General features: G+C 32.3%; 1 protein-coding gene across 1 annotated transcript in view; it reads left to right on the top strand.

Moving 5' to 3' along the window:
• The first annotated feature begins 8,479 nt into the window (after positions 1-8,479).
• Positions 8,480-18,022, top strand: part of LOC122713071 (tachykinin-like peptides receptor 99D) — a 31,794-nt gene continuing 22,251 nt past the window's right edge. The window contains exon 1 of the mRNA XM_043933218.1: positions 8,480-9,712. Coding sequence (XP_043789153.1) covers positions 9,267-9,712 — 446 coding nt within the window. The 5' untranslated portion in view covers positions 8,480-9,266. The remainder of the gene's footprint in view (positions 9,713-18,022) is intronic.

Raw genomic sequence — 18,022 nt, 5'->3', positions numbered from 1 at the left:
GTATACCGGTTTGAATGCAAAACTTGGGAGACATCTCGCGTTTAGGTTACGTACTTACTTTTGATATTGGTCGTCGAGTATACCGAGTATGTAATATGTGTTCAGAGTCGGAATAACTTTTACGAATAATCCACGTTCAAAATAGATTTAACTTGCAGTCTAGAGAGAAAAACAATGGATTGAGAAACTATTGGAAATCGAAAAGGAGAAGAAAAGTAGAGGAAAAATAGGGGAAGCTAAGTTACTTTTCGTTTTATCCCGATATCCTCAATCGATTCCCAAGGATATAAGGACTCAAAGTTTCCATAATATTAACATATATAATGGAGATTATGAATGAATAATTTTTCCTGGAAATACGTGTTTTAAAAATTGCATACGTTTTTCTAAGAATCGGTCTGAAGTTTGGGATGAATGAAACGAGGTGCGAACGAGAGGTTCGACAAAGATATAAAAGAAATAGTAAATGATGAAAAAATATCGTTCTCTTTACACGACGATATCTCGAGAATTGGAAGTCGTATCGAAGCGAATGAAAAAGCGTTTTAAAGGGGAAACTTCCGCGCTTCCAACGATCGTTCGCTCATCGAACGGAAATCGTTATGTTCGGAGTTATAGCGGTTCAATGTTTTCCTAATTTTAATAAGATTTAAGTGGATTTAAGATAAACGATTAAAATTACCTTTTCTTTACACGAGGATATCTCGAGAATTGAAAGTCGTATCGAAACGAATAAAAAAGCGTTTTAAAGGGAAAGCTTCCGCGCTTCCAATAATCGTTCACTCATCGACCGGAAATCGCTATCTTCGGAGCGATTCAATGTTTTCCTAATTTTAATAGGATTTAATTGGATTTAAAATTACCTTTTCTTTACACGAGGATATCTCGAGAATTGAAAGTCGTATCGAAACGAATGAAAAAGCGTTTTAAAGGGAAAGCTTCCGCGCTTCCAATAATCGTTCAGTCATCGACAGGAAATCGCTATCTTCGGACTTATAACGGTTCAAAGTTTTTCTAATTTTAATAGATTTTTTTAAAACAAATTACACGATAGATTTTTTTTAGATGTTTATTTTCAAATAAAATATTGCTTGTAACGAATCTAAGGATACAAGTACAGGAGCTTGTCTCGTATAAGCCGTAAAAAAAGATGGCATCGAAGATTATTATGGTTTAAGAATCATCTGCTCCTCTGCCTGAACTGACCTCCCCTCTTTTTTATGCTGTTACAAAAAAAAAGTAACATAAGATTACAAACGAGGCATAGAATGAAAAAAGACATTACAAAATGGCAGTTCACAAATGTTCTTTGTCCAACGTTTATTTAAATATTTGTCATCCTTTCACCGACCTATTTGCAATTCATACGCATGAAAATATTTATCCACGTGCCATCCTGCTTACTAACTTTCATCAAGCTGTGTGAAATTCTCCAGGCGAACAATGCAACAATCCGTGCCCTCCCAGCTATGCAAACTGCTATGCGGCTTGACAGGAGTTCAATTCATCTCAAGTATCATCTCTGGCGATCCATCGATAAAATAAAGCCGTCGATCGTCTCGATATTTTTTACAATCCTTCCTATCCCACCTATCTATCCCAAATATCTGTCAGATATTTCGCTACTATATATAATTTTTATTCTCGAGATAAGAAAAATTGGATTGGAATGAAGGTCGATCGAAATTGATCGTGGGAAATTTTTTTTCCTCGATGTCCGTTAAAATTATTGCGATCGTTAATATTTTTATTTCCTTCTTCTGGGATACGATATAGATAACTTCAGACCTACGTTCTCAGTTACAGTAATGGTGGAACATAACGTCCACCATTTTCAACCAAATTCCATTAGACGTGGGAAAGTTCTTGCGAAAAGTACAAGATCCTTTATTTCTAAGATGAAACAGTGTTAAAGAGAAGTTGCTAAGCTGAGAAGGGACAAGTTTAATTGGCACGTAGTTAAAACTTATCTTACGAACAATTGATAGTGCGTAATTACAGGAGACAGAAGACGATCTCTTTCAATCTCGTCTCTTCTAACAATGGATCGATCATTCCTAGATTTTTCCTAAATAAAATAAATAATTAGAATTTTAGAATTTTATTAAATTTTTAACTGGAAACCTAAAAATAAACTATGCAACAAGTTCGGGGAACGAATTCTTCGAATTCTGATTCGTCATTCTGAGACGTTATATTGCTTCCATTTACTTAAAGGCTCATCCTCGTCGAGCCTTGTCCACCAACGTGGATATTCTTTTCCGTCCAACAACTTTCCAAATAGTTCATAGAGCGAAGCCCAAGATTCTGGCTCTCTTCAGAAGAGCCTCGGCTGGGTCGGCCATCATTTTAACGTATTCGAAAACTTTCCTCGTCTCGTCTCGTCCCAAAGCTTCAGGCGTCGAGCCAAACTCTCGCCATCTCGTCCATAAAATCCCCTCTTTGTGGAGCAAATCCGCTCGAAACACGGGACAAGCTTCGTTTAAAGCTCCATAAGAGCTGATAAAGCTCGAAGATTAGGATATTTTCTGATTGAAACAATTGCCATCTTCTTCGATCTCGCTGGAACTTTGTCCTACCATCGTCCCTTTTCCCCCGATTTCTCAGTTGCGATCATCCCCCCCCCTCCAATTCCGCAGTGCTCTCGATATCGCAGAGAAATATCGCAGTTGGCGACTCTAATTGGAGGACACGTTGTTTCACTCGATGCTGTGATTCGATGGATAAGCACATTGTATCGATGGAATAGCGCACTTGGCAGAGTGGTTGCTGCACTTGACACCAACGAGACTCGTACTTGGCGTCTTGATGGATCTCTCTCCATTCCTTCGATTTCGAGGAACGATCAAAATCGAGATGCTTCGACTCGAAGTTGGATTCGTCTATCGAGAATACGACTTCGAGAAGAATTTCATTTCGAAATGAAAGATGGATTCAATACTCGATCTTCTTTTTATAAATCGCTTGCGCGAATCTATAGAGTCGGTATAACGCGGAATAAGTGGATCGAGGCGTTGTTTAAGATGGGTTTAAACCACATTTTTATCGAAATCCATAAAATTAATAATCGACGAGTAGGCGAGAACGAAGGGAGGAAGCTGTATTTTAAGCTGCAAAGCTTAAAGTATCCAACCCTCGACGCTCTCACATCTTGGCTAGGGCCTCTAGTCCTCTCCAAAAGCTTAGGGTCCTTTTAGCGCATTTATACCTGCATATATCCTGTCGATTCGTGCCGCCTGCTCTCTGTCAACTTTAGAACGACGTAAAACACGAATAATAAAAGAAAAGTAAAAATGTTGGGTAGAGGGTTGCGCAGGTATAAAGGACCCTCGCCTATCCGCCAGCTGGAGACGCAGTTGGGGCTCGAGCTAATCTCCCTTTCCGAGAATAGGGAGATTAGCCCGAGCACGCTTTCTAAATTTTTCCCTTGTTGTTCGGCCTCCGATTAACATCTGACGAACATTCTTTCCCGCTGGCAGGAAAAGGAAATATCGTGGAGCAAACAGTTGCAGAATTATTCGTTGACTATGAGAGGAAGGATGACTTGAAGGAAAAATAATATAAATGTTTTTTAAATTTTTGTTATTCAAGCAAGCAAGAACAGAAATAAACTAAAGCAAGAACTTTGCAAAATTATTCGCTGATTATGAGATGATCAGACTTGAAGGAAAATATTGGAATAATATAAATACGTTTTGTAAATTTTTGTTTATTGTTCAGACAAGTAGAAACAGAAATACACTAGCAAACAGTTGCAGAAATATGTTTTGTAAATTTTTGTTTATTGTTCAGGCAAGCAGAAACAGACATACACTAGAGCAAACAATTGCAGAAATATGTTTTGTAAATTTTTGTTTATTGTTCAGACAAGTAGAAACAGAAATACACTAAAGGAAACAATTGTAAAATTGTTGATTGATAACGAGATGATCAGACTTGAAGATGATCAGACAGACAGTTGAGTAATATAAATATTAATTTTCTTAAATTTTTGATTATTGTTCAAACAAGTAAAAACAGAAATACACTAGAGCAAACAGTTGCAGAAATATGTTTTTAAATTTTTGATTATTGTTCAGACAAACAGAAACAGAAATACACTAGAGCAAACAGTTGCAGAAATATATTTTTAAATTTTTGATTATTGTTCAGACAAGTAGAAACAGAAATACACTAGAGCAAACAATTGTAGAATTGTTGGTTGATAATAAGATGATCAGACTTGAAGATGATCAGACAGTCGAGTAATATAAATATATTTCTTAAATTTTTGATTATTGTTCAGATAAGCAGAAACAGAAATACACTAGAGCAAACAGTTGCAAAAATATGTTTTGTAAATTTTTGTTTATTCTTCAGACAAGCAGAAACAGAAATATACTAGAACAGACAGTTGCAGAAATATGTTTTGTAAATTTTTGATTATTGTACAGACAAGCAGAAACAGAAATACACTAGAGCAAACAATTGCAGAAATATGTTTTGTAAATTTTTGATTATTGTTCAGACAAGTAGAAACAGAAATACACTAGAGCAAACAGTTGTAGAATTGTTGGTTGATAATGAGATGATCAGACTTGAAGATGATCAGACAGACAGTCGAGTAATATAAATATGTTTCTTAAATTTTTGATTATTATTCAAACAAGTAGAAACAGAAATACACTAGAGCAAACAATTGCAGAATTGTTGGTTGATAATGAAACGATTGTATTGTTCGAGCAAGGAAGACATTGAAATAATATAAATATGTAAATTTTTGTTATTCGAGCAAGCAGGAACAGAAATATACTAGAATAAACAGTTGTAGAATTGTTGGTTGATAAAGAGACGATCGTTGAAGGGAGACATTCAAGTAATATAAATATGTTATAAATTTTTGTTATTATTCGAGCAAGTAGGAACTAGAACAAACAGTTACAGAATTATTGATTGATAATGAAACAATCATTGAAAGGAGACATTCGAGTAATATAAATATGTTTTGGAAATTTTTGTTATTGATCTAGCAAGTAGGAACAGAAATAAAGTAAAGCAAGAACTTACAGAATTATTCGCTGATTATGAGACGATTATACTTGAAGGAAGACATTGGAATTAATATAAATATGTTTTTTTAATTTTTAATTTTTAATTTTTTTTAAATTTTTGGTTGTTGTTCGGGCAAGCAAAAACAAAAATATCGTATATTAGTTGTTGGCGAGGAGAATTGTTCGACAATGAGATGATAGTTAACGTATGAGATTGCGAACGATTCTGAAATGTTTGAAATGCACACTATTGGCAATTGTGCAAAATTCGCGAACAAAGTGTGGACGTGACGTGAGATTGTATCAAAGTATTATAATTTCATCGATAAATTAATTAAATTAATATATATTTTTCGGAAAATTATATGGTATTTATAAAATTTTCAGAACACAATTATTATTTGAGGATTTAATTAGATATTACGTAATCGTTAAATAATTGTAAGATTATTATTTGAGTAATTCCTTGAATAAAAAAGAATCATCTCGATAACGTTCTCTTTGCACGCCTCTTTCTCGAGTATCGAATGTATCGATCGTAAACCATTTCGATAGCAACATCTTTCACCATCAACTGTTCCATTTTCACGTACCACACGGATGTAATGATATACAATTGCACGGCAGAATTTGAATACGCGATTCACGAGAGTGAATGCGAAATTATGATTCTAAAAATATATACATATCGAACTTGTTCGATAAAAAAAATATATTTGTAGAAAAATAAAGGAAAAATATTTACAGGATAGTTTCAACTTGATGATAACATTGTTAGATATCGTTTCGTCGAAAAATTTTGTATCAATATGCACTCGTGTTCAAAAATTCGATAAAATTACGTAAATTGACGTTCGTGCAATTTTTTTTTTTTTTTTCATTCGTGAATTTTATGACGGTTTAGCAACAATAATGTTAGTTACGGGGGATTGATTTTTATTCATTTACAATTACTTTCATTTCTTTCTCGCATTTTATCTTCCGCAAATAAACATGAAATGAAACGAAGAATTGTATCATTTCTGAAAAAATTAACAAGATTTTATTACTATTTTTAAACATAGTTCAATCGTTACGTCTCTTCTATTCTCCTCTTGCGATTTAATAATTTTACAACACATTTAATATGTAATACATAATATGTATGTATATATAGATTATCATAACGTATAGGGAACATAACCTACAAGTGTGAAATTAAATAAATATAACTGGAAACGTAAATGTAAAATTAAATAAAAATATATGGGTTTTAAAATCGTATACAATAAGATTAAGAAACGATATTATGATACATTTCATGATAAATAAAGTAAATTGTTAAAAAATTAAGAATACACGCGGTCTTAGAATCTTTTAATTTATTTTCTACTAATAGAATAGTTATTAATTTAATTTGATACTTTAAACAGCAGATGTCACTTATATATGCTGGATATAGGATAAATCTATAAGATACATGAACGGAAACTTGTAGAAATACAAAAGGAACAATAAGTAAAGAAAATCGATACAATATAGAATACAGTATAGATACTTTTTACGAAGTATAATAACTTTCATAAATAATTTATATTTGTTAACATTATTGACGTCCACGAAGAAACAATAACAATTGAACAATTTTAAATTCAATCATATAACGTATAAACAAAAACAATCCTTAGAAATACGATATATTCGTTTTTGTTATTTCTATTCTTGTATCAGGTAAAATGAATGCTATTTTTTGATAGCTTGATAGTCAGGAAGAATACATACATTCATAATAGAAACACGCCTTGTCTATTCTCTATCGATTTTTTATGCGCTTCATCAGAGAATGATAACGAAGCTATAATGAAATTTACATAAACGATAAGACGCTACAAAACTAATTTATCCACGTCAATACGTTTCCCATATTTATCTATATCATATATAATCTATTAAATGAAGAAAATTAACAAAATTTAGTTTAAATTTTTTTTACATAACACACGTTGTGCGTTAACATAAATATCTGAATATTTTTAACTGTTTTACCTATCTGTACGTACTTGCCATAATTATAATACAAAACAAATTTGCGAACAATATTTATTATAAAAAAGAAGAATAATCCGTTTTGTAATTATTGTTGTAGATCTGGCCGTTTACAAGGATCGACGAAACGAGGTTTCCATGAAATTGCAGACGTGACAAAATGTTTTGAAACTGATAGAATTCGGGCAAACGAAGAGGAATAGATAGCACGGTCGCGGGGAACGTCAATTCCAATGAAGATTGTCGAAAGCATCGGTGAAACTGGCGTGACTGTGAACAGAAGCATTCTTGTCCTCGTTCTAGATGGCGGACATCTGAAAATAATTTTCTCCTAGTCCTTCTGGACGTGCCCAACAACGGTTCACGGAAGTGGCACTTGAAGCCATATCTATCTATCTATCTATCCCGTGGACCCGCGGATTCCATTGCACTCTCGTTAATACGATGCTTTCTCTCCCCTTCCGATTCATTGTGTACGCGTGCACTCGCGGAGCCGAGCCTTATCGACACAGAAGAGATGTTTGACAAAGGACAATCCTTGGTTTCGTTTGTGGCTCGGATAGAGGTGGATCTTTTCGCGGAATGCTGTCCAAGAATGCTGTTTCGCGTATCCGATTTCGAATCCGAGTTTCTTCTTCTGGAGGAATGAAACGCTACCTATGAATTATTCTTAAGAAGGTATACCATTTGTCGGTAAGGATAAGATGTAAGAATTCGTAAAATGAATATTACAGAATGGAACATTAAAGAGATCCATTAAGAAACTGATTGCACGAATTGAATTGTTCAAGATTTATCTTGAGAGAGGAATTTCCTCCCTCCTTTTTTTTTCCTTTTTTTTATATATATATATATACATATACATACACGAAGAAAGAGAAGAAACATCGATGATAGTTAAAAAGCGATGAGAGTAAAAAAAGGAAAAAGAGACGGAATCGAAACCAAGGAAATCTCGTTATCCAAGTTTATATTTATATAAATGTATAGTTAAAATATTTTCGAACAAATGGAACAGAGCGATATTTAATTCGATCAAGATACCTGTCAATCGTGGTAGAAAATGTTGATCTGGCAACTTGTAAGAATCCAGGGAAGGATTCCTTTGCAACAACAAAGTTTGTAGCGAGAGGTAATTACCTAGAGGTGGAGGTCTGGAATCGTAAAAAGAATACAATGGGAATGATGCCACTTTCATTACAAGGAAACGTGATAGGAAAACACGAGTGGATCGCCAGATTTCGCGTATAAAAAGAAAGAAGGAAAGAATCTCGGTTAGGTTACTATTGAAATGGCGTCGATTCAAGAAAGAAGAAATGCAAACATTCGTTGCAAACACGTAAAATAATGTAACGTGCCCTCGTCGAAAACGAATGATCGTTTCCCAAATGAGGGCAGAGGAACGTAATTGGTGGAAAAAACCGGATGGCCCTGATCGAAAAATGTTCGAAACGTGTCAATGTCGGTGAAAAAGGTTTATAGTGCGTAACTCGCGAAAGAGAAAACAACAATGCGAATTGAATGAATTGAATCCAGATGGACAACGGGTAATCACTTAGTAGTCGAATGGAAGCCTGTTAGAGGCGTTGGTGCGTGAAACAGAAGTGGAAGTGAAGAGAATTGTGTGCGAGTCGAATCAGAGTTGTCCACCTCCCTCCCCTCCCCCTCCCCGCATAATTATAGAAACAACATTATTATTACTATCGATATCCCTATTACGAAAATAATGAAACACGTGCTCCTAGATACCTTGTCGCGAAATTAGCACACAGAAATGAAAATGGATGAGAAATTAAAATTGGTCAGAAGTGAAATTAATTTTATTATGGAATTTCGAATGGAGAATAAGAAAATTGTTTTGAACGATTGAAATGGATATGAATCGTGGTGGGTGGGACGTGTACTGTGTTATAGAAGTGCCGTTATATTCGAGTGTAAAAACAATGATTAATAATAATAATAATATTATAATAATAGAAAATAAATCGCGTATTCAAACGAACGAAATTTAAATAACGATGAAAACAATTTTTACAGGTGTATAATCGTAAGGTTCCTAATAAAAAAGAAAAAATTAATACATCTAATAATAATATAAAATTAATTAATAAAGATTGAAATATTGCGCGTTGATATACCGAAAATGTGAAAAGTGTGGAAATATTGCTGAAAGTGATATATTCTATATATATAAAATTAAAATCATAAAAAATGCAGACCATAGAAGTTTTTTTAAATTCCACCCTGTGGAACACCGACCTGTGGAACATCTCTTTATTGATGGAGAATTACACTTACCACAATAACACGAATATCACGGATCTACAATTGAGAAATCAGTTCATACTTCCATGGTGGAGACAAATGATATGGACGTTATTGTTCGCCGGTATGATCATAGTTGCAACCGGTGGTAATCTGATAGTGATTTGGATAGTAATGGCCCACAAACGGATGCGCACAGTCACAAATTATTTCTTGGTAAACTTGAGCATCGCGGATGCCATGGTATCCACGTTGAACGTCACATTCAATTACGTCTACATGTTGAACAGCCATTGGCCTTTTGGCACGCTTTACTGCAAGATTTGCCAGTTCATTGCTGTCCTCACCATATGCGCCAGCGTCTTCACGTTAATGGCGATTTCCATCGACAGGTAAATAAAATTTAATGATACGTAATAAATTAAATATTATCACGTAATGAAGTAATTTTATCCTCGTTATTTAATTTAATCGCGTAATTTAATCGCACGCAAATGAAATTTACGTGGACCATGCATTATAGGATTGCATTTCGATTCGAACTCGAATTTATGTAACTTGAGATAAATTGAGCCAACCGTCGGCGGATCCGTCGAGCGCAGACTCGGCTCATTTCTACCATCTTTCTCCCTTTCCGAGTTTTTCCCACAATTTCCAGGTCCATCTTTCTCGCCTTTTTCTTCACGAAATTTCGGACGATGGCCAATCGCCTATCCCCAGGTTTTACCTGATTCTATTCATTCCGTTCACGTGCAGTCATTCCTTATTCAGCAGAATTTATGCAGGAAGATCGTGAACACGCTTTCGTTCAATATGTCAAGAAATCTCGCGTCCCTTCGCGTACTGGAAAATATTAAAAATTTCGGCCATTTAATCGAAAGTGTTTACGATCAATCCCAAAGATTATCTTATTTTTCAACCAATCGGAGGAATTTCGTATGTTTGAATGTTTCCCAAATTTATAGCGCTAAGTAAATTCTTTGAAAAAAGAATTTCCATATCTAATAATAATTAAATTTTCCGAACAAAAGATCGATTTTTACGAAATAAACGTTTCTATTATTGGAAAGATTTGCACAAATTTGGGATAATATTAATAACACGATTCCAGAAAAAAAAAAAAAAAGGAAGATATTAAAAGATGTGAAATTAAATTTTAATTTTTCAAAAGCAAAAACCCTCTTCGTTTCAATCATCTCGAATTGATATGAATCTGATTTATTTGTCGAAATTACCATCCGCAAATTTCAGCCTGTATAAACTTAATTGAACTTCTATTATCGAGGATTATGATAAAGTTGAAGCCTTGAAACCGAGATACTTACCCGCCGGTTGAAAGCCGATTAAATTCGATTTAATACCCGATTAAGCCTCGCTTAAATAGGTATTGTTCAGAATCTTCGGGGAAAGGATTCATGGAAGGGATGAAAGCTGCGAAATTGAACCGCCGCATGAAGAAATTTATTACGCGTCCGTAAGATGGAGGCGCGTTGCTTTCCGTTTTTTTGCCCTCGACCGCCACAGTTCTAGGAAAATAAATAATGCTAGGTCCGGAAGCCGAAGCAAGGGAAAGTCAGAACCATCTGAAAGAGACCAGGGGATTCTAGTTTTTTTTTGTGGCCAGTCGTCACACACACGTTTGAATACAAACTGGACAATTTTAACGACAAAGTTACAAAGGAAATATAATTTATTCGAAATTCGTTTTTGATGTAAAAAGTTGATAAAGCGATATCTATTTATATTTAATACCTTTTTATATTTAATACCTTTTGTTCGAGTGTATGTATATGTTAATTGACTTGTTCAAAATTTATGGGTTGAGTTATTTGCAATCTTTATTAATTTCGGTTAATTTGTTATTAAATTGTTCCTGTCTTTTATATGAATAATATTACGAAAGAGAATTTCAAATTTTTCGAACGAAACGTATGAAATTGTTCGAATGATAATAAATAAATATTCTTATTTCTTTTAATACATTCTTTTTTCATCTTCGAATAAATCTTTATTAATTCCAGTTAATTTGTTATTAAATTGTATGAATAACATTATGAAAGAGAATTTAAAATTTTTCGAATGAAACGTATGAAATTGTTCGAATGATAATAAAGAAATATTCTTATTTGTTTTAATACATTCTTTTTTCATCTTCGAATAAATCTTTATTAATTCCAGTTAATTTCTTATTAAATTGTATGAATAACATTACGAAAGAGAATTTCAAATTTTTCGAACGAAATTGTTCGAATGATAATAAAAAAATATTCTTATTTATTTTAATACATTCTTTTTTATCTTCGAATAAATCTTTATTAATTCCAGTTAATTTGTTATTAAATTGTATGAATAACATTACAAAAGAGAATTTCAAATTTTTCGAACGAAATTGTTCGAATGATAATAAATAAATATTCTTATTTATTTTAATACATCTTTTTTCATCTTCGAATAAACTTGGAACGAAGTTATAATATATTTTATTCACTTTATCGGTTGAATAAAAAAAATTTATAAACTTCACGATGCTTGTGATGATTTAGGATAGTAATTTATCCCCTTTCCGTGGACAGATTAGTCAATGCCCCTGAAAAATACGAGTTGGTATCAGATATAAATAAGCAGAAGCATAAAGCATTCTTCTTAGTCGTGGCGAGGGTGAAAATATGTTGCGAAAGATATTTTAATACGTATCAGTCAACTTTTTCCACCACCATTCCGCGAATATATAGACGTATTTCATCCCCGGGACGAAATAACCATGTTTATTACGATTATTCCTCACTTCGCGGATTGGAATTTTGATTCAAATTTATGAAGATAAAATAAAGGGGGTATAAAGAGGCAGTCGCGTTGTAGGAAGAAAAACATTTGTCTTCCAGCTTTTATTTTCCGTCCAACAGTAATATGCAAGAAAAATATATACATACACGATTTATCTATCTATTTTATTTTTCTTGCTTGCTTGCTTGTTTGTTTGTTTATTTGCGTGAACACGTAATCAGTTTCATGTTTCTTATCTGTAATCAAATTATCCGATAAGAGCGGCAACATATATAATTCAATCCAACTAAGAAAATTAGGAATGCATCGTGTACTGCATCTCGAGATTATATACTCGATGTTATAATTTGGAGAGAAAATTTTTATTAGAGAAAAATTTACCACGACTAAATTTACCAGGAAAGATCAATCGATGATTTTCAATAGCTCACGAATGCTCACGTATCATACGTATACACGTATATATATATATATATCGAAGAATTATGCTTCAACGATTCAAGAAGGGAAGCATGAATGGCACATCGCACTCCGCTTGCCTCTGACATTACCGATAAATGATAATGTGCGTTATCGAGGCTCACAGAAGAAGTTAGAGAATTTTTGTTGAAAATCGAAACGAGCATTTCAATCGAAGTGAAAGAAATATGCTATACTTATACTTTTTAATTAGATATTAAATAAACGATAAATATATTCCTTTGTAGAGAAAAATAAATAAAATGTGTAACAAAGTTTCGTTCTTAAATATGTTATGATATATTGTCAAATTAAGATTAAGTAAAAGGAAAAAAAATTTTGAAGATAATTCATTCGTGTAATTACGTTGATGAGATAATTACTTTGAAAAGTGGGGATAAAATTTAAAAAGATATTCGAAAAAAATAAATAAATGAATAAATAGAATTTGGTATCATTCCGATTAATTTGTGACGAAAGCATTCGACACAAGAAAGGAAATTTTAAATCGTTCTATCACGACTGAAAAGATGAATGTTTATCGATTTACGTACAATGTTCGACTGTCTCGTCATTTCTATCCGTCGTAAATTGTAAACGTGTAGAAACGTAAAGGAAAATGATTAATAAATATTCATGCATCGATAACCACGTCCTTGAAAATATGGAATACGGAGTCGGCTGTATAAAGAAAAAAAAAAAAAAATGAACAGAGAGAAAAAATGAAACGAAAAATCGCAATATTTGACAAAATGTTGCTGGATAAGTTTCGTCCGTTCGAAAACAACATTGGTAGTTCGAAGAATTTCACGGCTTCGATCTAAAAACGGGCGGTGAAACGAAAATTATATCGACAAGATAAGTAACGAGAACCCTAGGGAAAAATTGGCGAGCTGACTTCTTCGATCGTCAATTTTTCATCTCCTTACCGAGCTCTCTGCCGCCTCTCTTCTTTTCCTCTTCGATCTTTCATCGATAAATGACAGACTCTCGAATGTCTGTAAGTTTTAATTTCTGGAAATATTATATTTTAAAAGATTGTAAACGATTGTAAAAAAAAGAAAGAAAGAAAGAAAGAAAAAATATTTGCGAGGAATAATTCGAGTGAAAGAAATCGAGTGAAATGGATCGAGCGATAATTGAACTTGGATGAAGATAAAAAGAATGGAAAGGAAAAAATTTCGCTGGAGAAATCTAATTTGACGAAGGGACACGTGATATCGATCACGCGAGAGATTCATTTATTCGGAACAAACCACGATCACGGAATTCAATTTTCCTCTGTATTCAAGATAACGTGTTTCCCGCCACGGAGATTGGCCAATAGAGCCGTGTGTTAATTACACGGATTCGAATCCTAACAACGGATGGAAATTGAGAAGATGGGGACTGATCGATGATAAGGAAGCGAGAATTGAGAAATCGGATAGGATTCTATATCCGATCATTGACAATATACTTATTGCGATATCAACTGGCGGATACCTTTGAATCGGCAACAATTAGAAATTAAGTAGTTTAAATTGATTAGTTGTTAAGAAGGTCTTAATAATACGTGACATATTTCGATAAGAACTGTTGGATTAATAAAAGAATTTATTATCTAATAATAGATGTATTTGTAATAATGTATTTATGATATAATATAATATTTTTATAAGAGATATTAAAATATATTTTTACCAATAATTCACAAGACAATGTACAATGTTTATTTTTCACAGTATTGCATAAGTTAAATTTTAAAGTTTACAATTTAAAATATGGATGTGTATACATATGGATATTACAACATGAGGTAAATAACAAAAAAGGAATAAGTTAAATTTTCCGATACAATTTAAAATATGAATGTGTGTATATGAATATTACGATGACGCTACGTTGAGTTAAATAAGTAAAATTAATTAGAAAATTATCACAATATAGATTATTAAAAAAAAAAAAAAAAAAAAAAAAAGAAAAAAAAATGCATAATTATCACAACATAAATTTTTCGAAATACGATCGTCGTAAAACAAAAACAATACGCAATATTTCTCAAAATTGATAAGATACAATTTAATTACGTTAATCTTATCGAATAACTATTAATATCTTCATTTTATATCACAACATAAAAATATTTTAAAATTTCTCAAAATTATCATAAAATTTATCAATCGATTTAATTTTTAAAGCTATTTGTACTCTTTTTCACCTACATTAGTAGTAATTTTTAATAATGTACATAACGATGTTTACTCGCAGATCGAAAAATATACGGATTCGATTCGTTGATACATTCGTGACAGTTTCCGCAAAGTTACTCTTGACACTGTTTGTATCGGGTCGTGAAAATGGAATGTTCTAGTTCCCAGCGTCGAAACATTTTCCGTACATTGTATGCACACTGTCTTGATCGTCATCCGTTACGAAGTAGCTTTTTTTTTTTTTTCAATAAAATACGATTATCCGATAAATACGACGTTTCTATTGATGTCTATTATTATTAGATTCTTCTTGCTCTTTACGCATTTCGGAAAGAGCGATTGTTGCACATTGAACACAGTTGATCACTTTTGTAGTAAGGTGAATACGTTGATTGCAACTTATACAACGTGCTTTCGACACAGCTTGCACCGGCGCGTGAAAGTGAAACTTTTCCAACAATCTTGGAACATCCTCCGCGCAATTTTCACAAATGTCCTCGTCATTTTCTGTAGCATAATACGTTGCCTTCGAGCAAAACGTGATCGCCCAACAAAATTTAATATCTTCCAAGTCTCGCGTCTTCCTTCCAAAGTTACTTCTTCCACACATTTTACTGATTTGTCAGTTTAACGCTATGACGATTCCTAGGTTAGGGTTTCTATGTATACATATACATATATAAACACAGAGCACTGACGAGCTACCTACCAAAAAATGGTAGTGGGGGTTACGGCTTAAATGCCATTAGGCGTGAGCTACGCATTCTTCTTGCACGAACTAAATTTTTCTCTTAATAATTCTTTCGTTTTCTAATTTTTTACGTTTTATCTCGCGTAAGAAACCTACGTGAATAACAAATTTTTAACTAACTTTTGTTAAATGTTTACAACTATATAACGATCTATGTAAGTTATGATAGATTAAATGCATCGATAATTTTTCAATTTTTGTTTCAAGTGATTCGTAGTAGAAAATGTTGGAGGCGTTGTTGCATCTGGTCCTTTCCGTTACTATGTCCTTGACGCATCGTATCTCTGGAAGGGAGACAGATGTTTCGAGGAATTTAAGGGCTGGACGACACGAACCGATCCTTTTGAAAATTTCAAAGAATTTCAAAGAAACACGAAACTGTTGGACTAATGCACCGTCACTTTGAAAACCTTTTGTAGTATACGCACTGTGTATATTTCGGAACACGGGGAATAACGGGAAATAAGCATAAAGAATATAATAAAAAATAATTAAAATAATAAATTTAAAACAAAATTTGTAACAATTAAAAAAGATGATCGTATGATCTCTGTTTTTCCAATTTACACTTTCGTGCTTAAAAATACGTACTTTTTGTATTTATTTTCTCGATAATAATTTCTATTACAGCATTTTAAATGTACATTCCATTTTGTATGCAACGTTTGAAGATAATATAGTAGTATAGAGAAAGAGGCTTTTATATAGCTTTGTTTTCTCAATGCGTCATCTTTGTCTTAGTTTCGCAACAAAAAGAATTCGGACAAAGATTGATAAATCTAGTATGACTTTCCTCTTTTTTGTATCTCTTTTAAAACAAAAAGCGAATAGCGAGGAGTTTGTGTCGATCGAGCGTACGATACAATACCAATATTAAAATTTTAGAGGATTAAAAGAAACCTTATACAGGATGTGGCATAGCTTTAGACATCCTGTTCTTTCGTACCTTCTTAAAATAGCAACTCACCGAGGTCTAAGGTTCAACATAATTATCTAATCTCTTCGTATGGTTTTCGAATCGGGTCCCTGGTTTAGGTTAGGTTATCGCATAGGCCCTACATATAAATTGTGCGTGTATCGAGTATACCATCATGGTCTTATCGTGTAACGTGATACAAATTTATGATGCTTTAGAAATTTTTGAATTTTACTTGTATTTGCAAAAGAATATTTGACTTTTTTCTTTTTTTCTTTTTTTTTTTTTTTTGTGAAGAATAATATCATAAATAATGCGAAAAATGAAAGAATTTGAACGATCGAATCGAATCTCTGTTGAATCTCGAAAACTCTTTAAAATTTAAAAATGGAGTAAAGAAAACAACGTGGAAGAAAATTCACGGAAATGAGATTTCTTACGTTTTTATCCTTGCAATTTTTTAGGTCGCGAATTGTGTGCGTTGTAAGGTATATAAGCTTTGTTTAAAAAATTTGTACGAAAAAGAGAAAAAAACAGAGAAGAAAATACAGAAAATATACTTTGTACATGGCGGCAAGAGTACTCCCTTTGAGTATGCACAAGAAAAAATAGAAAAATTTTTTAATGTTCCTTATTAACTTTACAAAAAATTTTTTCTTCGAAATTTTTATAATAAAGTTCAAGAATTTTTTTCGTATAAATTAATAATAAAACTAATGAAGATCTTCTTTTCTTTGATCAGATCTCGATTATAGAAAATTTAAATATTTTAAATCTCTTAATGATAATAATTGGCTTCGTGAAATGGAACAAAGTGAAGTAATCAGATTTCATTTGAAGTCAATTATCGTTTGTTAATGTCATCGAGAAATGGGATTAAAAATAAGTTTTCTTTTTTTTTTTTTTTTTTAATTCCATCTTATTACAAATAAAATAAGAATAAATGCATTATTTATTTTACTATTATTTTCTTGTGGAAATAGGGCTTTCTAATATTAAACCAAATTATTCCAATATACGTATTATCAATCATAATACGATTTAGTGACAAGAGTGATCAAGTATCTATCAAAATATCACTTGTTACATTATCGACAAACCTGTCGATGATATTTGAAAATCAATATAATGACGTTGCAACATAAGATACATACATTAAATTCGAGTTGCTCGAATACACGTAAACAAGACCTATAAAACCTTGATATTTTCTATTATATATATATATATATATATATTTTTAGATATTATTATTATCAATAGCAAGCAATATTTTTTTTTTTACAGAATAAAATAAAAAAATAATTTTATACACACTTGCAATTATTAGCTACACGAATCGATACAATTACGCTGCTCCCAATTTAATCCATTTTATGAGGAACGTGTTTATCCAATTATTCGTCCATTAATTCCATGTTTCTCTAGTTGTTTACATCGATTAATATTATTATTATATAATATTATCGATCAATACGGCAAGCGTTTAGCTTATTTTTTTTTTTTTTCTTCGAATATTTCGAATATTTGCAGTATTTGTAAGATGGAAAAATTTTTTTCTTATTTCAAACTTTTTTGACAATCAATTTTTCATTAAAAT

This window comes from Apis laboriosa, unplaced genomic scaffold, assembly GCF_014066325.1.
Source record: "Apis laboriosa isolate Shangri-la unplaced genomic scaffold, ASM1406632v1 scaffold21_cov150, whole genome shotgun sequence".
Taxonomy (NCBI): Eukaryota; Metazoa; Arthropoda; class Insecta; order Hymenoptera; family Apidae; genus Apis; species Apis laboriosa.
Note: the sequence above shows the minus strand (reverse complement) of the source record. Positions and strands in the feature narration are given on the sequence as shown.